Source organism: Thermobia domestica, chromosome 1, assembly GCF_964235325.1.
Source record: "Thermobia domestica chromosome 1, izTheDome1.hap1.1, whole genome shotgun sequence".
NCBI classification, from domain to species: Eukaryota; Metazoa; Arthropoda; class Insecta; order Zygentoma; family Lepismatidae; genus Thermobia; species Thermobia domestica.
In genome coordinates, this window is record NC_137454.1 from 17,730,544 (window position 1) to 17,758,314 (window position 27,771).

General features: G+C 37.4%; 1 protein-coding gene across 1 annotated transcript in view; it reads left to right on the forward strand.

Annotated features, from left to right (window-relative positions):
• The window catches only part of nkd (NKD inhibitor of WNT signaling pathway naked cuticle), a 266,099-nt gene that overhangs the window by 32,827 nt on the left and 205,501 nt on the right, over positions 1–27,771 (forward strand). Inside the window, exon 2 of the mRNA XM_081759681.1 lies at positions 14,414–14,468. Coding sequence (XP_081615807.1) covers positions 14,414–14,468 — 55 coding nt within the window. The remainder of the gene's footprint in view (positions 1–14,413; positions 14,469–27,771) is intronic.

Consider the following 27,771-nt stretch of genomic DNA (forward strand, 5'->3'; position numbering starts at 1 on the left):
TCTCGTGCGCATCCCTAAATAGTTCAGAAAGAATGGTCACCCACGATGCTCTGTGTATAGCAAACCAGCTGTGTGGCTACTTTCCTTTGCTCACTCGTTATCTGGTATAACTTTTTACTCCACATAAACATAGTAAGCAAAAATCTCCAAAGCATTGATTGTCATGTGCTGGATACAGTCAGGTTTCTTGAAAATGTATTTGAGTACTTTGAGAGGAGAAGAAATTATGCAAAGTTTCAATCTTACTTAGTTGATGCGATAGAGTTGGCATCAGTATTAGATATGGATGATCCACAGATAGGTAATACAGTGCATGCTCGAAGTCGAAAGAATAAGAGACAGTTTCAGTACGAGGCAGATGATGAAGTTGTTGAAGTTTAGGGATGCTCACGAGACAAGATTTGAGACTGTCTCGACTCGAAAATGTGCTGTAAAAGTGATGTCTCGACTCGAAAAATATATATTTTTCTATTGGAAGAGCTGTGTCTCGACTCGACTCGAATGCATCCCTATTGAAGTTCCACAAATAAGATAAAAGATCGATTTTTATTACAAAGTTCTAGACGTGATTGTGTTAGCTTTAAGAGAATGGTTTGAGCAACTTAAATATCACAGCGAGTATTTCGATTTTCTTTACGATATAAATAATCTTAAAGATATACTGTACCACCTGAACTTTTGTCTGAAAAGTGACTAAACTTGCCAGCATTTTAACACACTTAATCGAAAGATATTAACCTCAATGATTTGAAAGACGAACTGAAAGTGTCATCCGCTATAACTAAGCCTGAAAGGTCACCAAAAGGGACTTAAAAATTAATTAAGGAACATGACTTTGTTCCCATGACTTACGATTCTGTTAACCTTACCGGTAACAGTGGCAAGTGGAGAAAGAAGTTCTCGAAACTTAAGTTTATTAAAAATTATCTACGTTCTTGCACGTCTAAAACACGCTTGTGTGGTCTAGCGATATCAATAGAATACGAATTGGCTGAAACATTGGACTACGCGAATGTGATAATGGAATTTGCTCGTATCAAAGCAAGAAGTTTCTTTCAATTAAAATATAATCACTTAGTTTTGCCGTAATATCTGATTCACTCTATTATCTTTATTGCTCCCTACTCTATTGGAAACACCTTTTGATAAAAAATAAGTTTAAAAATTAAAATTCTTAGCCGTGACTAAAGCATTTTTATTTTATTTTCTGTATGCGCTGCTGTACATCACCGGTACACAGCGAAATCGAGCATACTAAATATTGTGTCATATATGGAGTATGTAAGCAAAATTTAAAAAAAAAAAATCTTTGAGTTTTACGTTCCACGATTATGCCGACTAGGTTAAAGCAGACAGTGATGAGAAATTATGAAAATAGTGGAATGAAGAAAGTGGTAGGAAACGGGAGAACCCCGAGAACCCACGCACACGGGGTTTGTCCATCACAAAATTCACTTAGCGCGAGCTGAGATCAAACCACGGACCACATGCACCACAGCTGAACACTCTTCCACTGAGCCATCGTGGGCCCTCAAATATTACGTAAGCATTCGAGAGAAATAGTTCAATTCTTTGTTTACTTTTCCATTTCATACATGCTTTTAAACGGGGCATCTTTTTCATGACATTTGAACGTCTTCTGTCAAAACAAGGTTTGCGGATTAAAGGGGTGGCATGTGATAGTATCGCCCAGAGCGGCAAAACTGCTAGCGCCGGCCCTGGGCCACCCTCTATATTCTGCGTTGTGCAAATAAGCAACTCTCAAAACATATAATAGAATTCAGGGTTGCATTAACATCTAGGCGAAAATATTTGGTCAATCCGTTAATATCTTCCTCATAACGATGACTATCAACATCCCATTCATTTATAAATTTAAATTCTGCGTTGTGCTAATAAGTAACCCTCAAAACATATAAGAATTCAGGGTTGCATAAACATCTAGGCGAAAATAATATTTAGTCAATCCGTTAATATCTTCCATATACTATTACTATCAACATCCCATTCATTTATAAATTTATATTGTGTGTTGTCCTAATAAGCAACCCTCAAAACACAAAAGAACTCAGAGTTGCATAAATATCTAGGCGAAAATGTTTAGTCAATCCGTTAATATCTTCCACATACGATTACTATCAACATCCCATATTTCTATAACCCAAACAGCAGACGCGTTTATACGTCGTGATCTACTGTAAGTATAAGATTAAACCGGCTCAGAGGACTATTTAACACGGAGACGTCCACTTCGTTAATATCTTCGTTCAGTTCTGGTGCTCAAAACGTCTGGCACGTGAACTGCCACAATATGAATTCGAACACAGGCATGTCGCCTCTAAGAACAAAATGCGGTATCGACGTGCAATCGGCGAACTGGCAGGAAGGTGGCAGCAAACAATCTAATAACCGGAGCTATACGTTAAATGTGAACCTGTGTTCATTGTGCTGTAATAAATACAGTTATATTGTGTACCAGAACATTGTAATGACTCCCTCGTATACAAACGCAAGTCCTTTCATTCATAAATTTACTTTTCGCGTGATCCTCTTTCCGTTTTTAGATGAGCTGAGTTGATTTTGAGTTTAACGTCCCTTTCAGCAGCGAGGCTATATGAGACGTGGACCTAGTGATTAACGTGGAATTCGAACTCCCGCCGGGAATTGAACCCGGGTTTCCCACGCCACAGGCGCGTATGCTAACCGCTTAGCCACGGAGGAGCTCTCCGTTTTTAGGTGAGTTTCTTCTTCCTTTTCCTCTTCAATTTTATAGTTATTACTTATTTTTCTCTTCCTTTTTTAAAGTTGTGGTTTATTTTCCGGGCGCTCACAGTAACTTAAAGAAATAAAAATCGATGAAGCACGTAATATATCTTTCTTATGTAATGTAATAGTAATGAAATTAAGAGGAAAAAAACAGTTTCGTGGAGCAGATACTGTAGACAGTAATAGCGGAAGTACTACTTAATTGAAAAACCAAATTATCATCATCTCGTGAGCTCATCTGCCACGAAATTCATCACTAAACTTCCTTCATTGTCTTCCATTAAGGTTTGGAGAATTATTCGCAGGACATCAGGTGCCCCTTCCTCTATTTTCATGATTAAAACCAACCGACTCCGCCAGAGTAATTAGTGGGAGAAGCCGAATAATTCCAGTTAACACGAAGGCCTGCTATTTCCTTCGTCTCTTATTGTGCAGGAAATAAGCAGATTGCACTTCTTCTTCTTCTTCTAATTTATTGACAGTGACATGGGCGGGTCTGCTCAGAGACAAAAGTTCTAAAAAAAGAATAAGAAGAAGAATGAATGAATGACAAACTACGAAATAACAAAAGGGACCAAATGATTAAGAAAAATGGTCTCAGCGCGAGTAAGAACAGATGGAAACTCAATTCTAATTTCATTTTGGTTTTACCTTTGTCAGTAAAGAACATTTTGTACAGTACTTCAGCCTAAAACCCATTTATATACCCTTTGAGAATGTGTCATCGCTCTTCGAATCCGATGAATTCGCAACCCTGTTTGTCCGCATCCCCATTGGTAGGGTGACTTGCAAGAAAAATATTGAGATTTTTATGAATTCTACAATTTTAATAGTGTTAGGGGGAGAGAATGTCTAAATACTAATGGAGAGAGGAGGGGATTGATGTCATTGGGCCTCTGTTCCCATATAATCATCTATATCCTCAAAAAAATTAAATATTCTAGTTTAACGTCCCACGATTGTACCCTTCAGGCTAAGCGAGAGGATGATTGAGGCAAGTGAATAATAATGGAATAATTTATAGAATGAGAATGTGGAAGGAAACGCAAGAACTCCGATAAAATCCACGAACACGATGTTGTCCAAAACAAACTTACTTAGTCAGGGTCGAACCAAGGACATCACGCACCACAGGTAAGCGGTCCACCACTGAACCGCCGTGCCCCCTTCTATATCCTCAAAATCGTCGTGTGTTATTTTAAGACAATTGGGATAAACTATTTTTTTTAGCCTAAAAGTTCATTTATACAATAATAACTCCACATATTAATATCAGTTGCGCATTTTGTGGGCAACATTATATATATTTAAAAAACAGGGATATTACAGCTTTTATCAGCTTTTGTACGCTGTTCATCTCGCTTTCTTAGAGACTCGCAACATGGCAACGTGCGGCCAGGATCGTATAATTAGAATCGTGTAAGTTGAATGTTTGCACCCCGTCCTACGGGTGTGCTAACGGGCTGGCAGGCAGTCAAGTTGCAGCTGAACTTATCGGTTTTCGAAGTCGGAGCGACAGAGTAAATTAAAATTATACGGGTAATGGCATAGCAGCAATTTTGGGGGTATCTGGAAACAGTTTGGGACAATATTCTTAATTGGAGAATGAGTTAACATTACTCGCACAACTTCCATTTACTCTGCATGAGTCTTAGTCTTCAATTAAATGCCTCAGCTTACCAACTAAACCTACGGTACAAGCACATCAAAATTCAGTATCTCCTATCAAAGAGCTTTCTATTATAACACAAAATAAGTGTCACTTCGAAAAATCACCAAGCTTTGATTTCTACTACGGACAACCTAAAGAGGACCAACGGCTGTTTGAACAACGGTGTATAGGCTTCAAATATTCCATAAATTGTTCTACGGTTTTAGCGTAAGAGCCAAGAAATAATGAGGTGTAATTCGGACTTTAACTGAAACATTTATCTATTCTTTAAAATTTAGCTGTACCAATACTTTTAAGAACATGTATACAATATTTACTCAAAATATTAGTACTATTCATTTCGAGTATTATTTTCTCAAAATATTATGTACTATTCGAGAAGTAGAGGAGAGTTTCCTGGTTTGAACCAGTTTTGCATGCTTTGTATACATAAAAACAAAGCTTTGAAGTGAGAAAATAATGACTAAAATATGAAGGCCATTATATTAACATTTCCAACACATTTATTTTAATCAAAAAGCCCCGCAGCCACTTTAATTACATTAAAAGAAAACTAAAACCATTGATTCGTTTAAGGAAACTGGTTTCTTAACTTATATCACGTGTTTTTTCGGGGGTTGTATCAGTTTCAAAATAAAATGAAACGCTTGGTACATTTATAGAAAGTCCCATTCAAGTTGAAATGGCCAGTTTGCAATCAATTTCCAGTCCATTTTTCACGAACCCTCTTTAAGTCATTCTGGAAACAATAGCAAAAAACGTCTTCAGTGCGTTTTTTGCTGTCTTTATTTCATGATACTTATACAGCCTTTCAAAAAAAATCATCATGAAACGATTGACTTCAATGGACCGATCCAATGGAGGAAAGATGCCAATGTTCAACCTCGGCAATTGGTAGGTTGAAACTGAAATACATGTTTCTAAATCTAACGTTATACTACAACCTTCAAATACACATCATATTGTAGTGTATCTAAAACAATATATACTTGAAGTTAATATAAAATTAAGTATTGGTATTTGACTGTTACTATTGTAAGCTCACTTGCTGTGGTACAACAAAAGATATCACCAACCCATACAGTTGCTGTTCTCAGCAGTACTGCGTGCACGTCACGAGAAACTGTTCTCGAAGCATTCCTTTTCGTTTGTCAATTCTTAACTTTTAATAACTTTATTTTTTCAAAATATTAACGCGGTCCGAATTCGACAACTGTCTCCCATAATTATTTTTACACTAGTGTCATCTGTCTCCGTGATTTTATGAAATAGCTGAAATTCGCATATCACTGTCCAATAGCTGTATTGTAGTATTCTGCATTTGTAAACATCAATATGTGCTTTTTATTTATAAACAAAACCAAGTGCTCTTCTACTACGAGTTCCTACATGAAGCATCCGACAGGAATCATTGCCAATGCTTGATCATGTGATGAAATACTAAAACCAGCGAAACTGCTACTCAGAATAAGATATAAAACTCCAAGCATCGCCACAATCGACATCAATCGCCGAATGGTCAACACCCTTCTCTTAGCTTGCCTGGAGTTTTGAGAGATCCTAACCTAACTTAAGCCTCCTAGCTTACATGGAGTTTCGTGGGAACTAAACCGCTCTGTTAGCTTATGTGGAGCTTTCAGAGATTTCTAACCGCAACCACCCACATTGCATGAAGCTTCGTGGTTTTCTTTCCCGCTCATCTTCTCTGGAACTTTGCGGGACTCCAACCCCTCTTTGATTGCGTGGAGCGCTAAAATTCATAACCCGTTTCCTCTCAGCTTACTTGGATCTTTGTGGGAATCCTTCCCTAGGCTGCCTGGGCCGCTGATATTCGTAACCCGTTTCCCCTCAGCTTGTTTGAAGCTTTGTGGGAATCCTTCCCTAGGCTCCCTGGGCCGCTGATATTCGTAACTCCTTCCCCTCAGCTTGCTTGAAGCTTTGTAGGAATCCTTCCCTAGGCTACCTGGGCCGCTGATATTCTTAACATATTTCCCCTCAGCTTGCTTGAAGCTTTTTGGGAATCCTTCCCTAGGCTCCCTGGGCGCTGATATTCTTAACATGTTTCCCCTCAGCTTGCTTGGAGCTTTGTGGGAATCCTTCCCTAGGCTGACTGGGCCGCTGATATTCGTAACCCGTTTCCCCTCAGCTTGCTTGGATCTTTGTGGGAATCCTTCCCTAGGCTCCCTGGGCCGCTGATATTCGTAACCCGTTCCTCCTCAGCTTGTTTGAAGCTTCGTGGGAATCCTTCCCTAGGGTACCTGGGCCGCTGATATTCGTAACCCGTTCCCCCTCAGCTTGTTTGAAGCTTTGTGGGAATCCTTCCCTAGGGTACCTGGGCCGCTGATATTCTTAACATGTTTCCCCTCAGTTTGCTTGAAGCTTTGTGGGAATCCTTCCCTAGGCTGCCTGGGCCGCTGATATTCGTAACCCGTTTCCCCTCAGCTTGCTTGGATCTTTGTGGGAATCCTTCCCTAGGCTCCCTGGGCCGCTGATATCCGTAACCCGTTCCCCCTCAGCTTGCTTGAAGCTTTGTGGGAATCCTTCCCTACGCTACCTGGGCCGCTGATATTCTTAACATGTTTCCCCTCAGCTTGCTTGGATCTTTGTGGGAATCCTTCCCTAGGCTCCCTGGGCCACTGATATTCGTAACCCGTTCCCCCTCAGCTTGCTTGAAGCTTTGTGGGAATCCTTCCCTACGCTACCTGGGCCGCTGATATTCTTAACATGTTTCCCCTCAGCTTGCTTGAAGCTTTGTGGGAATCCTTCCCTAGACTGCCTGGGCCGCTGATATTCCTAATCCGTTCCCCTCAGCTTGCTTGGAACTTTGTGGGAATCCTTCCTCAGGCTGTCTGTTCATTGGGATACCTATTTACCCTAACTCGTTAATGAATTTTGTATTAGTCCTAGGACCATAATTATAGTAACTGTATATTATTTATATATATATATATATATATATATATATATATATATATATATATATATATATATATATATATATATATATATAACAGAAACTTTATAATAAAAAAGGTTGTGGGACAAAACCGAATCCTGTTTGTAAATTCCTCTGACTTCTACCTTCTCATAGATCATTTTACAGTATTGTCTCTGCTTGTATACAGACCGTCACTAGAAGCCTAAGCGTGAGTATATAGTTAGCGTACAAGCCTTCGATGCGGGAGACCCGGGTTTCGATTCCCGATGGGGCTCAAGTGGTTCAGATCTCACGTTAAGCTATAGGTCCATGTCTCATACAGCTTTGGTGATGAAAGGAACGCTAAATCCGAATCTAATTAAGAACGAAATTAATTTTGTTTCCCTCCTTTTCCGTCGTCTATTATTGCATTCCTGTCTTCCATGATTACTAATTGTCTAATTTTGTGTGTTCTCTTCATCTGTTTGCTTCCCACAATATTATTGTTTTCATATAATGTATTTTTGAGTTTCTTTTGTGCCTCTACTTACATTATTCCTTACTCCTTTTTTTGTTTTACTGAAAAAAACGACCAAGTAACCAATCTGCTCAAAACAACAAAGACACACCCCATAAACATTCTTATCGTGTGTACGTCGATAATCCTCTCTCACAGACTCATTAAGGTTTAATTCGACGAATGGTTTGCTTTTTTGAAAAACAAAAAAACTTCATTCTCCGCATTTCGTTCTAAAAATTCGATTCGCTGCGATGAAATGAAGAGAAAAGAAAACAGTTGAAGGACGTAAAGTGGGGAGAGAAGGAGTAATGAAGAACGAATGAAATAAAATAGGGAAAAATAGAGGGAAGAACATGTAATGGTGATTAGTTGCTACAGCAACGCTACCTTGTGTTGACAGCTGAAAACTCACTTCAGTTGACAAGCGGTGAAATAAAAAAAAAAAGAAAATCGAGAAAAAGAAAGAAAACACGAAATGCGTAACTTCCGTTTCGTGTTGGAATTATACGAGAATTAAGGGAAAGTAATGTAAATGTACGTGTTTTGAGTGAGTATTATGACAAAAACAGATGCTGGTAGAACATTGCTGAAACCAGCACACTATTGAATTGGGAGAACAAAACGAGATTAAAACAAAAAAGAAAAGAAAGTAAATAGAGTTGATGGCATGTTCATTATGTTTGTTGATAAATCGTTTTCAGTGACTACAAAAGAAAATTAGTCATGTAATCTCATTTTAACATTACTTTCTGTACTGTACAGGTGGTTATACATCCATATGTATCTGTGCATCATTCAGCTGGGATTTGTAGGCAAAAAATGTTCCTTACTGAGTATTCCATACAAATTACAGTATCTTAAATAATGATTTTTTTAAAAATTAAATAATTACTCACTCCGACCAGCACGTTATAATAGCATGTTCTGCGAACACTGTTATTCTAATGTTCGAATAAAACATGGAACTTTTTTTTTTTTTTAAAAAAAAGGATAATTCAAATAATTGTAACTGAATATAGTTCAAATATTGTTCAAATAGTTATACTATTCTAAATAAAGGCGTCGTTCTTACCTGCCAATAAGGAATTTCTGGACGATTAACTTTACATTTTTGCAACATTTGTTTTAGTCTCACTCAACGGCCTGTACTTTTATACCAGTATATATGTGGCATACTTCCTTCCGCTTTTGAGGTGATCATAAATTTATTAGGCAAAGGTATCTTGTAAGTTTGAGAAAACAATATTGTGAGCTAATAAAGAAATTGTATGGTGAAGGTAAGTGTTTGTGGTAAAAAGCTACCCCGAAACGATCTGTCATATGGGCCCTTCCTACAAAAATTTGACCCTGAATCCATGATGGTGGACTTCAAGATGGCCGCTATGATGGTAGTATACAGTAATAAAGGCTATTCTACCTGCATTATCAACATCCAAAATATAGTGTCACTCCCTCTAGTCATTCCAAGTGTACAAGGTATCTTTGCCTTAAATTGCATATTGGGAATGCATTAAAAACTTGAGGTCGCTTGGAACATCTTTCAATATTATTCAAATAAGCTGATTTTTCTCACTGGGTTTCTTTGGTCTGGTATGGAACAATTTTAGGGGGTGAAACTCAAAAAAATTCCGAAGTGTACGATATATATTGATATGTCTACGTGTTACAGAATTCTACGGGAACATACACACAGTATCAACACTATCATCTGTTAAGGAGTTTCACGGTCTAATTCCAAGGCTGTCATCAGACCCTGATAAAAAATTATATGAAAGCTGTGGGAAAATATTGGGAGAATGAAGGTAGAACATCATCTATTATTGTATAGTATCAGCGGTCATTTTGACGTCCACCGTCATGGATTCAGGTTCAGATGTTTATAGCAAGGGAGCCGTATGACATATCGTTTCGGGGTAGCTTTTCATCACAAACACTTACTTTCACCGTACTTGTTTATCAACGTTCAATTGTCTTCTCAAACTTACCAAGTGACTTTGATCATAAGTACATTTAAAACTTAAGGTCGCTTGGTGCACTATTTAATATTATTCAGCTGAACTATCTTTATTATTATTATTATTATTATTGAATATCTTGCTACAAATTCTTTACTCTTAACTGCTTTAATTAGAAAATAATATACAGGGTAGTATGATTTTAAAGGCAAGAGGTAGCATATTTTCGGGGGAAAGGCATCATACAAAGGTCTCAAATTATCACTGAACCAGTCCAGTATCTACTGAAGTAATTCTTAATTACCTAACATTGCCTACCCCTACAGTCCTACACAATCTAATAAATACATTTGTAGTGATTTAATTAATTTTATACTAAAACGACAAATTAGTGCCAACATTATGTGAACACATTATATTGTCATTGGTTGAGTTGATTTTAACCTTAGTGCCCCTTTCAGCAGCGAGGCTATATGAGATGTGGACCTACTGATTAACGTGGAATTTGAACAACATGAGCTCCACCGGGAGTCGAACCCGGGTTTCTTACGCCAAAGACGCGTACGCTAACTATTTAGCCAGGAAGGGGGGTCTGTATTGTCATTGGGATTATGCATGTAGAGATGCAAGGGCTCGGAAAAAAACCGGCTTTTTTGGGAAAAAAAACTCGGTTTTTTCTGCTTCGCTTTTTTGCTTGGGAAATTTTGGGCTTTTTTTCAAAATTCTGCTTTAAATTGATAAAGTAGACTTTGTTTCGCTTCTCTATAACACAAAACGTCATTTAGTTAGTGGTTGATGCTGATAATAATATAAAACCTCAAAAATAAACTATGAATTTCGAAAAAATATTTCAAACAATTTTTCTTCAACATATTTACATTATGAATTCCAAAGGATTAACCAATGTATAGGGCTATAATAAGAATTTTTTAACCTCTTATATACAAAAGTAAGCAGAGTTGGCAAGAACCATGGTTGTTTTTGAAAATGCCAAAAACCCGTTTTTCGAGGAAAGTTTAAACCAGGCTTTTTTGGTTTAAACCAGGCTTTTTTGATTTAGATTTTTTGCTTTATGTATTTATATTACATATTCACAGAAATAAGTTTGTTTCGCCTTGGTGTTATTATGCAACATCGGGATTATGCCGGAAGAACTCCCATAAGCTTAAAGAAGTCCGGTCAGTAAATTTCTTAAATTGAGAATCTCCCGCCCTAGCCATCGGGAAAATCCGTCATTACTTGGTACAATTAAAGGCTGCACATCTAGAGCTTTTGGTTCTGTATATTCTTGAAATTCTACAGTTAAGTTTTGTATAACCACCATCACGTTTTACCCAATCCTCAAGTTTTCTGAATTTTTAACAAGAGGAATTCAATATATCATTACGAAACTTCCCCCCCCCCCCCCAAAAAAAGGACTATGGAATATATTTAAGTTAAGCTAAATACAACTGCACAACAAACATGACTGAGTTATTAGCTTTTGCGCTTCTATCGGGAAGTCCGGGATTCAACCAGCATTCGACCATTCTGACAAAGCTTTTCTTCATTCCATCAGTGAATGTAGAAATAGTGCGTGTACTGTGAGTTGGCCGACTTCCTTCCTTATTGTTTTTAAATCGTTATTATTACTAATTACCAGCAGTGACGGTTTAGCGAAGGTTAGGGGGGCGGTCTTTCGGACTGAAGCCCGTTCCCCAAAGTTACGGAATGTCTGCAGCAAACAAAATATCTGTTAGTTATGCCTTTACTCATAAACTTTAAGATCCTGTCAAATAAAAATTACGAATGTTTAGAAAAACTAAACATTAGTAAGAAAAATCCTTCCCAAAATACTTTTCTAAATCCGCCACTGATTCTCAGTATAAAATGATTTTTAAGGTTGTATCCGGAAGATTATTGCTAAACATATAAACGAAACAAAATATTAGTTATGCCTGTACTCATGGGCGGCGATTAGGGGGGCAAAAGGGGGCAGTTGCCCCCGCACTTTTTTGAAGTAACCCATTAATGTATATAGTTTTATTTAGAAAAGTAAAGTTTTTGTATGTATTTACTGGTTCATAGAAAGAAATGGTGCCATATATTTGCCGTTTCGTGAGTATGTGTTGGTTGTCTTCCCGTGGAGTAAAGAAAACTACAGAAATTGCATTTTAATTGCCACAGATTATAACCACAAAATTAATCTATTGGAGCACAACAATTTCAGCATACTTTCACTTCTTACAAGGGCTCGATATATTAGTCAGCCGCTTTGAAACTAACCAGAGAGCATTTTGCAAAAGAAAGAAAAAAAAGTCTTTCACAGGTTATTTTTTAATTACACAAAAATTGACAGTTCCTAAAATGTCTTTTCTTCTTTCTAAAGTAAGGGGAAAAACGTAATAAGAAACAACTTCTATCTTTTCCATTGTTTTCTAGTGCAATATATGAATGAAGTTGTGTGTTAGGGTTGTACGAGTGTATATACAATTAAATTTAGTGAATTCAACATGATTCTAGGTTTTGATGTTATTTTGTATAAATAGAAAAACGGGCAAGTTTAACTTTTACGCTAGAAGCTAGAGTACTAAAAGCTCTTAGAAATGAAACACGGATGACAACCTAAAATGATCTAGAGAAGAAAAAAGATGTCGATAACTCAAAAGTAAAATAAAGTTAAATAGCCTCTAAAATTGCCCTCAAATACTATATTCTTCATGTTAGCTTTAATTCGTAAAACATGTGCTCCATCCATCTTGATGGTGAATTACAGAGCGAAATATGGCATTTAGGTCATGGAATTCTTATCTAACTATAGAATATACTATAAGAAAGCTATTTAAATAGAAAAATCATGAAAATGAAAAAAGCCAAAATTTCCAAAATTCTCGTTTTTTTCCCAAAAAAGCCGACTTTTTATGTGAAAAAAAACATCGATTCAAAAAGCCGGCTTTTTTGCATCTCTATATGCATGTATACCAGGGCTGGATTAACCCATCTCAAGGCCCGAGGCTAGAGAAAATATGTGACCCTTGCTGATTTCACCAAATAACTTTTCTGTGAAAGTACAGTAGGAGAGTTAAGAGAATATTTTTTCATATTTTTGGTCATTTTATTTTATGATGATGATTGTATCTTCAAGATTCTTTTTAGATAGCCAGTTGATATTTTGATCAGAGTGGAGACCCCTGTTCCCTGGAGTTCCGGGGCGCTAAGCCCCCCTTTAATCCGACCCTAATCTGTACATGCAAAATTTCAATGCTCTAGTTAGGATAGAATTAAGTAGCAAGACCTGACGCTAATGAACAAATAGCCTAATAAAAACATTGTAAAAAAATAATAATTTTAAACAGCATTATTTTGAAAGAAAAATAAATATTGCGCTCAGTCAGCCGCGCCGAAACAAAATTTCGAGAAAAGAATTCTCGAACATTCTATTATGACAAACCTTCATCCTTAATTTATATTTGATTTACATATTACAGCAGGGGCGTCATTTAGGGGGCGCAGGGAGGGGTAATTACTCCCCTGAGTTTGAGATTAATGTAGATTTTATCAACAAAACAGTAGTAAATCAGTGAAAATGTGAAATTTTACTTATATCAAGGGATCCCCCCCCCCAAGCAAAAGCTGAAATGACGCTCGACTGTATTACAGAGTAATTTCTCCTAACGGACACCTCTAAAAAGCAAACATCTCTAAATGACGTTGACTTTTCAATTCCCCGGCAGAGTATCATTCGGCATAATGGAAAAGTAACTTCTGAATAGCGGACATCCCCAATAGCGGACGCGGACACTAAAAATTATTCTCCACCATCTATGTAGTACTTCTAAATAACGGACAGCCAAGAACAAAACTCACCTATTTTTTGGAATTTCAAACAATAACAAGCAGGATTTCTAACATTATCGCGCACTGTTGAGTAAGATGAAAATAGTAGGACTGCTAACAGGCAGTTGAAGAAATAAGAAAATTAAAGCATTATTTTTGAACAAAAGAGATGAAGCTGGTCTCAGTTTAACATCTGGCGCTTGTATATAATTTCTGCTTTTTGTGGTTGTGCTTGTGTTAAGTAGTATGGATATTTCAATTTCCTTTTACTGTACTTAGAAAACTGCATTAGTACAGATTACGTATGAAAATAAACAGTAAGGTAATGTTGCCCGAATTTGTGTGTATATTGAAGTAATTTTTATTGTGTTCCATCCAGAGGCGTCACTTAGGGGGGCAGGAGGAGGCAATTGCCCCCCAAGAGTTTGAGGAATACATATACTTTAGTAGATTGTCTACTAAAATACTAGTACATAACGTGAAAGTTCTATGTCGGTGGTGCTCTTGCCCCCTCAAGCAAAGTCTGAAATGACGCCGCTGGTTTCATCCTAATCTTTTTCCGAATAACGGCATTTTACCTACGTTCCTCATTACTGTTCGCTATATAGAAGTTTCACTGTATTATATATTTTAATTCTATGTCCTAGTGAAGAAATCCATGTAAAAAAGAAAAGTTTAGAATTCGTTTCAAACTATTACTTGTTCTTGAACTAAATATTTAATTTATTTTTTATTAGAATGACTTTTATTTATTTATTTATTTTTAGGGAATTCGACTTCGTCTTGATGAAGGCTCTGAAGACGAGACCACATGTACGATCAGTAAGTATATCATTAAAACTATACCATATTCCGTTATTTATTCATTTCAAATAGACTATATCAATGTCTTCACAAAAGATTTTATCTCAAATCAGTTTAATTTATTTGTCTTTTTTTTTTTTTAATATTAAGGGAAAATCTAGATAGATTAGACGCTGCTAATTTCGTTTCTTTATCCTTGCACTGTCCGTCCTTGCAAAAATTTTGTACATCGCTCTCTCAGAATATATGAACATGTTTCAATGTGTGTTAATAGACAGTCGTGACGTTTGCGGCTGCCGGATATATTTAAAAATGTTCAGAACTTAACTTATTTTTTAAATACACCCTTATCCCGCTTTTGCGTTATGGTATTTCACGTTTTCCTGCCATTGCAATGCTCTTTATTCTTCCTTCAGTTTTGTTATATTCGCAATGTATTAAAATCTTTGTTTTTACGTTTGTGAAATTTAAATTTCCCGCTATTTATGCCACATCGATCTCTAGCGTAAAACCGAGATGACGTTAGAGAGATATGTAATGGGACTGGTCAGGACCGGGAATGTAGCCATGGCTTCCTGATTCTCGCTAAAGTAACGAATGATGACGTTCGTGATCTGAGTGCCATCTATCAGGTTCTACTATATACATTTTGCACGAAAAACTTGCTTAGTTTCTAATTCCATTGTTCTGTGTAGACCTACTCTCTCTGATCAGGAACTAAATAATCAGGTACTGATGCTGGAAACATTGATTTGTGTTAACCGCAACACCGGACCCTTGGTGTTGAAATAACACACTAAAGTGGTACTAATGCTGGAACCACTGGCCTGCATTAACCGCAATTCCGGACCCTTGGTGTTGTAATAACACACTAAAGTGGTACTTATGCTGGAACCACTCCCGTGCGTTCTATGTTCCTGGTTAGAATGTCCGTTACTCTACACAATAACGAAAGAGAATTTTTGAATTTTTTGTAACAGATAGCTAGATCGATTATCTCGGCTGAATTCGTTAATGGCGTCAATCCGTTAAATCTTCATGTTAACGGATATTTTAAAGGTGGGTATCGTTATCCCATTTATACTGTTGAAACAAAGATGTATAATTATAGAATGCTAAAAGTTACCAATCGCGGCAATAGATGGAGGAAACAGTGCCGTGCTGTAGGGGGCTTGCAGGTCGATGACCCCAGGCGCCCAAGTAAGGAGGCGCAAAATTCGGGAGAGGAAAATGCATGTGCACATATTAAAATGGAAGGAAAAACTCATAAACCGTGCTCAAAATTCAAAGAAAAGCATGGTTTAATTTTTCAAATTTCTTAAGCTTCGAAGCCAACCATGGTGGTACTTCGCGGCTGATCTGTTGACCTTACTCATATATACGTGGACGCCATCGTATACTCTTGCCCCGGGCGCTGATTTTCCACGGCACAGAACTGGCAGCAAATATCCTCAAGTGACTAACATCTACCGAACGAACTTGAAATTTATAGGAATAGAAAATAACTGTTACATTTCGCGTGATCTCTTTACAGATTTTAGCCGAGTTTATTTTGCTTCAAAATAGAAAGATCTGAAAGGAATCCCGTAGAAAGTACAGTCTTCGGAAATAAGCGAACATTTTATTTCCACTGGATGTCCATGACTTCTGCGGTTAAAAATGGGCTGTTCTCCTCAATCCTGACATCCCAGAGCTTGCGTTCTCTTGGACGTCCAAGGGATGTCTTTGTATTATGTGGATGCAGGATCTTAGGGACCGCTTTGATTCGATGGCTTTTGTTTCTCCGACGATGACCCTTCTGATATTCTTAAAACATACAATTAGTTATGTACAAGAGCAGTAAATCCACAGAATTAGTATTGCCCATGAAATGAGACTAGACGTTAAATAAGGTTTTCCCGTCTCGTCTCGACTTCGGGAAATATTTCTTGTATCATTCTGATTTTTTATAATCTCATTTTCCAAATTTATGTCCAGATTTTTTTTTCTTTATTTCATCTAGAAGTTACTAGAATCCGTCACGTAATGACAGGTCCACGAAGGGTGTGATATAACAATATTTAAATAATATTTATTATTGGAGTATATTTTTCAAGAACTTATGCATTTTTAAACGTTGATAAATGCTCTTCCTTGTGCAAGGGCGCCGATCCTGGGGGCCGGGGGGCCTGGGTCCCCCCCAAAGCTCATGTGGGCCCCCTTATTGTATTTATGAATGTTCAATATTTGGTATGATTTGATTGTAATTTGTCTTAAAATCCTCATATATATATACCTTCTGCATCTGAATGCCCCCCCAAATTTACAGAGAAATCGGCGCCCTTGTTGTGTTCGTATAATCACTTCATCTACTTATAATTTTCATAATATGGATAATGTAGCAATAAAGCAGTAATTGAGATATAAGACTTGTGTGAACAGGGCCGGCGCGAGGGGGGTCGAGCCGTGCCACCGCCCAGGGCGGCAAGTCTGATGGGCGGCAAAATTTGAAAAAAAAGAAAAGAATACAGGGGCGGCAAAATTTGAGAAAGAAAACAATAAAAGGGCGGCATGTGAAAGAACCGTCCAGGGCGGCAAAACTTCTAGCGCCGGCAATGTGTGTGAACTAGTGTTATCCAAGAGACTCGAGGAATTTTGTCTGGTCTCGAAAACATGGCTCCATGTAGCGTAATGGCTAACGCTCTCGCCTTAGATGCTAGCGGTCCCAGGTTCGATTCCCGGTGGAGACACGCGGTCGAGAAGGTGTATCAGTTTTTTTTCATGTTAGCCATCCTGAGTGAGTTTTTTCTTGGGTTTTCCTCATTCACACCAGTCAAGTGCTGGGATGGTACCTAACATAATATCCCAGGCCGCTCCCTTTCTTCCTCAATTCTTTCTTCCTCTCCAATTCCCCAGGTAGGGATGCGCACGAGACGAGTCGAGACAGGATTTTCCTGACAAAATTCGAGTCGAGACACGGCTCTTCCGATAGAGAAATATACATTTTTTGAGTCGAGACATCACTTTTACAGCACATTTTCGAGACGAGACAGCCACAAATCTTGTCTCGTGCGCATCCCTATCCCCAGGTAGTGGATCGCCCACTTACGTCATCCCTCATATGAGTGACGCTATAATATGGTCATAGATGCCAAAAGCCCAAAAGTCTAATCATCTCTATCGCCTAATCGTCTCGTCCATCCATTCTGCTATTCGCCCTGCTTAACCGAAGTGCTGATTTGAACGTCACATAAGTAAGAAAATATATTCTCTACAAAATTATGATGTGTATTCATGCTAAATGCAAACATATATTCACAACACAACATATAATTACACACACTGTCACAGGAACTAATTAGCATACAAGCCTTATTTTATTCCGAGCTATTTTGGCGATTGTCTGCATTTTGTCTCCAAACAGGTGTCAACCACGAATCCAAAAGACAATGACAGGCGTTTGGATAACGTATGGAAATTAGCTTATTATCCACACTTCCAAATAACAGTGTTAACGCCTTTCGTATTCAACAGAATCAGGTGGCGTCTGGCGGTCAAGCATGAAAATACATGTGTATATGGATATGAATTATAATATATGGATATTAGTCCAAAAGGGTGGATATGTCTATGCATGTAAAGACTGCATGGACAATACTAATAATTATTATCTTGTTTGTCAGAATCTGATGAATTGCTTTTTAGGGATATTTCCCTGAATTTCTGCTGATCTTAATAGATGAATACCGGAATTTTGCTTCCAATAGAGCACAGGATTCCTACAAATGGAACACCCTAACAATCCTCTTAGATAGACCCCAGAAACAGTAACAACAGAGATGATACAAAATAGTTACTCTTTTTTACACAGCAAAGCATGCGGTTTTAAAATAACACAAAATGACTACCACTTTAGTGTGTTACTTGTGTGTTAATTTAACACCAAGGGCATTGCCTTCCAAGCATATCAAAAATAGCTAGTAACTGGCCTTGAGAATTTGTATGGATTTTATTGTTTGCTATGAGCAAAGCTTTACGCAGTATATTTGGCGTTTAAGCCAATTAACGAATAATGTATATTACTATTTCTTCCATAATCTGTCACGAAAATAGTTTTGTAAAGTTTTGAAGTGTATGACAACATGAATAGCAGTTCTGTCATCTATTGTTCGTATATATTGTTCTTATGTGCTAGGACATAAAAGCAGATGGCAGAATATATTAACATATATGAGGATATATGAAAAGATATTCACATATGCAAAGTTAGAATTCGAAAAATAAATGATCGTACAGTACGCACATTCTAAGGAAAATTGTGATCTTGTGGAACAGAAGAATTATAGTTTCTCCGTTGAATCTGCGAGCATCACACCTGCAGTTGTCCAATGAAGGTGGAGATCTCTTTTTGAAGCATCACAGCAGCAGTTAGTTGACGAAGAATCCTTTAGATAAGGCAAGGGGAGCAGGAGGATTTGAAAACCAGATGTAACTAAAATCACTTGAGGATGTAAGTTGGGTTGCCTATGCACGTGCAAAACGACGTGTGGTAGTTATTTCAGTGGCAAAGCGTTGTTTCATTTTCAGTGGTGCGGTCTGTACCAGACTGAAAAGTGTACTTTGGCAAAGAAACATCAAACATAGTGAGAAACGAGTAAGTGATATATAAATTTTATATGGATTCAGCATTCCAGCAAAAGTTTCAATCTCACCGGAAGTGACAGATATCTACCACTTCCGCTTTTAATATCAGATCCCCGCTAGAAGACGAAAATAGATAAAAGGTACCTAGAATTTTGATTTGGATTCGGCGTACCATAAATCACCCTTATCATTCTATTTAGACCGTAAGCGTTAGAGATCTACGATTTAGCTGCATCAACACCCAAACTAAGCATCTACTTACATGATACCAAAAACTGTTTAGCCCTACACTCACAGAACATATCGATCACATTACCAATGAACAACTCTTATTCAAGCATTGTGTTTACTGTGAACTATCAATTTCGTCACCCAACATAGGAGGTCTTATTGTGGAGGCAGCGCCACCACATCGCCGCGTCTTTTCTTGAATGTCTTTGGAAAGTTTCTCAGCTTTTCTGGCAGGTGGCAGCACAGAGACCGGCCAAGAGGCTATATAATCGCAACAAAGCGAGGTCGTTCTTGTAGTGTTGCCAGAGTACTAATTTTGCAGGAGATCTCCTGCTTTTTTCACATTCTACTGATCTACTGCGAACGAAAATGAAAAGTTAACAATCTCCTGCTTTTTCCTTATTTCGAGAAGTTAAAGAAATATATATTGTTCTTAATATTGAATTTTCATTCTTTCCTTTCATAAAAAGATGAAATTTCTCTATATGCATACACAAAGATCCGTGGAGCATATAGTTATAAAGCTTTGCTGTATATAATATGAATACAAGGATACAACTGTACGTCATCTTCTGTATGCATGATGGTTGGTGATCTTTATGACTTACTGTAAAATTTACGAGTACATGTTGTTTAGAGTGGGACTTGGGTTGGAAGACTAGCTTAGATCACCTCTCCACGATCGTTAACGAAAAATCATCTTACGTCATGATCACATGTGACTGTTTACTATATAGCTATACTATCGCTAAGTGTATGATAACCGACATTTTCGCACTCCACTTTGCTCTTTCACTACATCTTACTTCACACACATGTGTATAAAATATTATTGATATAAAGGGGCCATGAGGGTCTTTCTACCTCCAAAAGATTACCTAATCATCGGAAAACACAAAATTTAACATTCAAATTTGTTTTGTATGTATTGTTTAATTTTGAAATGAAAGTAATAATGAATTCTGGACTGCTTGTTTTGACCACTGTCCCCTTAATAATGTTTTTTTTTTTTTTTTTTTTTTTTTTTGCTCTCTCTGGATTTGCACTCAAATGACGCCCCTTTTCTCCTGTTTTTTATATTCGAGTCTTCTGCTTTTCCATCTAATCTGTCTGGCAACACTGCGTTCTTCTTTTTAAAAAATGTTTCTGTTTCTGTTTCTGGTCATTTTTCTTCGTTTCCTGTAATATCCGGGAAAGCGGCAGCAGTAGCACAGAAGGCCCGATGGAACAAGAATCGGTAGGGGCTACAATCAGAAGACAGTGATGCAGGGGCGGATCCAGGGGGGCGATCGGGGCGATCGCCCCCCCCCCAGAAGGGGAAATCTCATTTTTTTATATAAATAAAACCCATCCCGATGTTTGGAGCCCTTAAAAGTAGCAGTATGACAACCCACCGCCCCCCAGAAGTCGGTCCTGGATCCGCCCCTGCAGTGATGTAACTTCTAGTGCATAAAGACTTAATACCTGTTTCAGATAGGATTGCCGTTGTTTATGGTGGCAAAACACAGAACTAAGAAGTAAACAGAACGCAGCTAAGACGTGACAGCCCACTCGTGATTCAGTCTTCTGCAGTGTTGAAAACTCAGTACGTTTTTGCCGAAAACTTGGTACGTTCTTTGTGGAAACAAGCATGGTTTATGTTAGCGTAGGAGTATATATATATATATATATATATATATATATATATATATATATATATATATATATATATATATATATATATATATATATATATATGGGCATGTGAGTGACAAGGATTGTGTGCTTCAACTGCTCTCCCTCCCTCTCTCTCGAAGCCTATCTCAATTTATATTTTTATCCATCTATCTACCTCCCACTCTCTCTCTCTATTTCTCTGTGATAGTCACAGAACTCTCAAGCCGGGGCTTGCTGCCAGTGTTCGAATTAACGGCGGATGCCGGGGAAATCGCTCTCTCGTGAAAGCTTATTCCCGGCTCATATAAAGAAAATAACACAGCATCCCTGACAGGAATAACTAACTCGTCCTAATGTACATAAGATTTCCTCCTCTCGTTTAAAAAATTAATTCGAGTACTACTTGCTAGGGCCTACTACATGCCAAAAACCACACTGCAGACGAATACAATTATGTTTGCGTATCAGTTACACAAAATCAGAGCACAGTTTCTAGGGATGCGTGCGAGAAAATAACGTCATAGTTATAACAATGCAATAACAATACTTTTCATGACGTCAATATTTAGTTTTATTGTACAATACCAAACTGCAACATAAAACACGTGCAATTGTTCATAACAACTAATAAGAATTTCATACCTAGCTTTGCTTTTGTACCAATGTGTCATTGTTTTTTTTTTTTTTTTTTTTTTTTTTAGGGGGGTAATAAGTGACAACGAATATTAGTGTCGTAATTCGATAGCAAATCATTTATTCCTATTCCCTTTTTCAAGTTTATATGTCTTCAAAATAGTACATTGTCATTATATTACTACAGTATACTTCCTGGCGTGAAGAATGTCTTATGTTAAGGAGAAACAACACCCAGAGTTCAAGTAATTTCACTCCATGAACTAAATTTGCCTAGAAGCCTTGAAATTTACAATATTTTAGGTAATATCAGTGCATCATGAAACATCGTGTACATACAAGCCACGACACTGTCATAATATCAAACCTGACTCTTTGTTTTAGGTTTTCATTTCTTTCTAGACTTTAGACACAGGCACAGGTAGGGAGATGATGGGGAAGGGGATATTGGAATGGCTCGATTGGGTCAAGTTTCGAACCCGGTGTAAGCTTCGGATTCGCCGGGAATCGAACCCGGGTCCCCTCAATCTGTAGTCAGCGACGCTAACCCGGAAAATCGACGCCAAACTTTATAGTTCATTGTATTTCCTAGATGGAGTCATTCGGGTCACATTTCGGATTCTGTCGCTGCGTCACTTACGTGCGGGTCAGACCGGGTTAACGTAAGTGACTCGTGTTCAGCTCTGATTTATCACTGTTTTTTCCTCCCCAGTTTTAAGACTACGTATCCTTCGAGTTTCTATTTTTAAATATACTACGCAATAGTAGAAAAATTACCTCTGTCTGATATATTGCTTCGCATTAGATGTGGTACAATGATCCATTCAGATGTTCGGAAACATACTTAGGCCTATATCTAGGCCGAAGTGTCCCCCGTGGGTGAGTGGTAACGCTCGATGCTTTGTACTAAAGGGATCCTGGGTTCGATTCCCGGTGGACTGTAGGGTAAGTCCGGTCCTTTGAAGCTTACCAGCTCATTTAGGACGTTACTAACAATTCAGTCACACAATATAGGTCGTTCTGCCTCCAAAGAAGACAAATCCGAATAAATAACAAAAAAAAAAAAAAAGTCCGGTAAACAGGAACATGTTTCTTTATGCATAATGTTGTAATGGTTGTTTAATTGCACACATTTGTCAACATGAAATATCAGTTATAGGGCTCTTTAGTTTTCTTAATGTATTGCAACATCGGTACAAGTACATGCATATCCCACATAATTCAAATAATATTATAAGTTCTCCCTCTTCTCCCCGGCATGTCTGGAAAAAAACATATGGTCAACCTTAATCACCATTTTTAACTCCTTTGCAAAGCTTTTGTTGGTATTGTTGTTGCAAGAGATTGTTGTTTCTTTTGATAATCTGCAAAAAATTAGCAACAGATCTGGTCGTTGGGATATACATTTCATATTAGGAAGTATGCAATGCTTCTGTATGCGAGTTATTTTACTATTTCGGCTATGTTCACCTGTTCACTTCTTTGAACACTTTTTTTCTGTCTCTCTCTTGCTTTGTGATGATCAGATGCGTAGCTAGCACTAAAGCCTAGAGGGGCTAGGATCCCGCCGTGGTGTAGTGTATGAAACACCACCTATTAAAGGACGGAGACGGAGAAGGTAGAGAAGATAGAAGCCTACTGGGATATAGACGGGGTCGTGGGTCCCGGCCCGGGTAAGGTACGAACTCACGAGAGGATTGGAGGAATCTCACCCATTAAAAAAATCATAAAATGTTATTTCTACTTTATTTCCACTTGAGAAGAAACATTCCCCCCACTTCCCCATCACCTAGGTTGGGACAATTTCGCACCCTAATCCCTGCTCCAGCATACTAACAATAACCACAAAACAGCAATAAAGACTGAAATATGAAATGTAAGGTTTTACATTTCTGTTTTTAGTGTAGATGAAAATATTTGTCGAACGGTACGCAGTTTGTATTGGGTAAAACTTCAATAATCTTTTCAACTATTTTCATGAGTTCTTTTTTCTTAACTTTTGATTTTTCTACGTGGGATTAAACTTGGATCTATGTGGGGCTTAGCCACCTCTAGAACCCCCTTAGCTACGCCACTAGTGAGGATAAATCCTTTACAATTCTACATTTTGTTTTTATGCTGTTCTTACAACAGGATTAACAAAGGGATGCATTAGGATGCCTAAGTGCTTACAGCAGGATTCCTAAAGACCATCAACACACATTCTTACAACTTTTTTATTTTTCATGTTTTTAGGAGTATGTTATAAAGTTTCAAAATGTAGCATGTTTCATAACATGTTCCGTACCTTGTGTTGGAACGTGACGCTTTGTTCAGTTTGTTTTCGATATTGTGCATTAGCAACACTCGCCAATACAGAGACAGGCAGCGCATGACTCAATGTTGACTACATCAGCGCCCCCAAATAAACAACGGCACTCCTGGATGAAATGGGTAGTACGTTCAATGTTATATAGTGATTGTTTAGACCAGATGGGTGAAGAAGTGTGGCTGGCGTAATAGGCTTTAAATTGAGTATCTAGACATTTTTTCTTACCTGTACAATCTGAACTGTTATCTGTATGAGTTTTTCTTAATATATGAAACTTTCCAAATTTTGATTATTAATTTCATAAATGAGACCACCCATGATCATCTGCGCAACCAAGATAAAATGCACCCTCTCATTTGCTCGAGCGCAAGTGCGACGGTAGCATCATATAATGTAGTCTCAGTATTCAGAAAGCACGTAACATCCTAATTAAGCGAAAACAACTCAAATCAGAGATAAGAAATGTTGTAACACTACATTTAGAAATCAGAATACTTTTTTATTATGATCGATCATACTGGTGAACAATTTCTCAGAATTCAACAATATCTAACGGTTAACAATTTCCAATCACCCTCTATATCCACTTTCACAACCAACAACAGAATGAACGAAACAAAAAAGAAAGAAAGAGTCAAAATAATAATAATATTATGTTTAATACTTCATAAAATATTTAAGTATATGTCTGTTTTAAGAAAGTTAAAAACTTTCTGATGAGTTTTACGTCACTGACAGAAAATGAATTATTTATTCACATCGCGTATTACAGCTCTACTGAGGATGGTTGCGTAGGAAGGGGGTCCATTTCACGCGTCGCAAGATTGTATACGCGGAACTAACAGACTGTGATAATATATGCAAATTGTACTGGGATGCAAACACACAACATTTCACTATATATACACACAAATATGTTTCCATGTTTATGAGTTCTATACAATGTCAATTTCTTCGCGTGCCTCTCCTTGTAGTACAAATGTCTCGCCCAGTGGGTGGGAGGTTGACAAAAGTTTCCCAAGTCGTAACAGATTTTTGCGCTTTAGTTCCTTCGAGGATTATTAGAAGACAGAGAAAAAGAAATTACATCCAATAATTTGCATAAAATAATTACAAACATATGTAATTATTAAAAGTCAACACGAAATTTAATACGAGTACAAAACTTTCACTTCCTTTCTGAATGTTAATTATGAGGAAAATTGTCTTGTGTAGCGATAAAATTTCTTATGAAAATTGAAATTAAAATGAAAAAATACTAAAATAAAATAAAAGCATTGTCTTTATAAAATGGACTAAAATGGAGATTCTTTTAATGGGGTAGTTTAAAATCAAACTAAGCCTAAAAGCATTGGGTGCTCTTCCTAAAGTTGAGAATTGAACTAAGACTAAAAGCATTGGACATCTTTTTTTTAAAGTTGAGAATGGAAACTAACAGTATTGGGTGTTCTTTCAAAGGTTGAGAATTGAACTAAAACTAAAAACATTGGGTGTTCTTTCTTAAGAGTCTTCATCCCGGCGAAATTAAAATACCGCTAATTTTACAGTAATTATGTGATATCTTCAAATAGATAAAAGATAATTGAAATGTGGAACAAGAGCGCCCTAGACAATAATATTATTTTGCGTGAGGTACCGTTATCACAAGTCACCTAGCGGCTTTTCGTTTTCAGCTGTTTAGAAACGCGAAAATAACTGCCGATTTTCAAAATGGCTCGAAATCGAAAGCAGATAAGTGAGTCGTGATAACGGTTTCTCATGTAAAATAATATTGTCTAGGGCGCTCTTGTTCCACATTTCGATTATCTTTTATCTATTTGAAGATATCACATAATTACCGTAAAATTAGCGGTATTTTAATTTCGCCGGGATGAAGACTCTTGATGTTGAAAATTGAATTAAGACTAAAAGCATTGAGGACCCTTACTGAGGTTGAGAAAGGAAGTAAGATTAAAATCATTGGGTCTTCTTCTTAAGGTTGGGAATAAAACTAAAACTAACAGCATTGAGTGCTCTTCCTAAGGTTGTGAATGGGAATAATACTAAAAGCATTGGATAATCTTCCAAAGGTTGAGAGTGGAACTAGCCAGATTAATAGCATTGGACGCTCTTATTAAGGTTGAGAATGGAAGTAAGACTAAAAACATTGAATACAAGCAATGCTTTTAGTCTTAGTTCCGTTCCCTTATTTTACCCTACCAAAAAGAAATCATTTTCTCTCTTTTAATGATTCTTTCTAAACTTTTGTCAATATGGCAATAACATTGAATTTCCTCATCAAAAACTCTCCTTTCAAATTCTAATGTAAAAATTGAAATAATCTCTTTTCAATTAAGAATAACCAGATCCGAAATAGAATTCAAGTTCACGATAGATTTCACTTCATACGATGAGGCGCCTAATACCTCATACCACTCTGCCACAGAGTGAGTCATCGTGTCCCTTCAGTGTAGAAGTGTGGATTTTCCATATAATCATCATCATCGTAGCTATTCTGCCGTTATTAGCAGGTAATTTGCTGTCACTGAGAAGTTACCATGCTCCACTGGTTTCGCTAACCTCTTCGTCTTCACGCACAATTTTTCTGTTCTAATATTGTCCACCAATTGTTGTCTCCTTCGCCCCCTACCTGTCTTTCTGGACACCATACCCTCTAGTACTTCGATTATGATACAGTCCCTTCTTAGATAATGTCCCAATCAGTTTCTCTTCGTCTTTTTAATAATATCTAAAATTGTTCTTTTCTCTCCCACCATTTCTAACACCTTCTCACGCGTTTTCCGCTTGATCCAGCGAATTCTCTCCATTCTCCTCCACACCCATATTTCGAAAGCTTCTAGTCGTGTTTCATCCTGTTTGGGAAATGCCCATGTCTCCCACTCACACAGCACAATACTCCATACGAAGCATTTTATAAGTCTTTTTCTCAACTCTTTATTCAAGGTCTCACAAAATAGTATTTTCCTCCTCCTAAAGTAGGGATGGTATCGAGACGAGACGAGACGAGACTTTGTATAGTCTCGGTCTCGTCTCGGTTTAAAAATAGCTGTCTCGGTCTCGGTCTCGTCTCGAGTCAAAAATCGCCGTCTCGGTCTCGGTCTCGTCTCGGTCAATAAATGCTTGTCTCGATCTCGGTCTCGGTCTCGAGGGCCAAATCTCGGTCTCGTCTCGGTCTCGTCTCGAAATAAATAGGTGAAATTAAAATTGTAAAAGTATTATTATTGTAAAGTCTGTCGTTTCTGCTTCTTATTTTTGGCCTTCTTCTTGACTTAGATTTATAGTATGGTGTACTTCTTCAGAGCTAATTTGCTAGCGCTGATGCCTTCCATGCATGTGTTCCAGTTTCAATCATCAGTGGGTATATCATATCTGGGATAAAATTCTAATAGTAACCCATATTTCACTTTCAGCAAAAGACTTTTTCATATGGCCTATACAATTAAACTCTATTTAACTTCAGTACTATACAGTAGTTTATTTCCTTCCTTAGAATAAGAATTGTTCAATACATTCTAACTTATAACGCAACACATAGCAGCATGAATGTATTTAATCGTACCGAAATTGAAATTTTACAATTTCTCATTTATTATCCAATACATTCTGTTTTGACTGTCATTTTAAAAGCATAATATAACGTTCATTATCTGAACAAATAGGGTAAATTATTACTACAATATATTTTGTTTAAAATTGATCAAATGCTTTATTACCGTATCACATCTACGTGTTTAATTGACACCTTATAACACGAAATTCCTGAACTTTGTGATGGGAGCTACGGCACTCATCTTTGCTATGTGTGGCCTACGGTTGCATCACGAAACAAGTTAGATTCAAAGTCAGATGTTTCGCATAGTTCGCGTC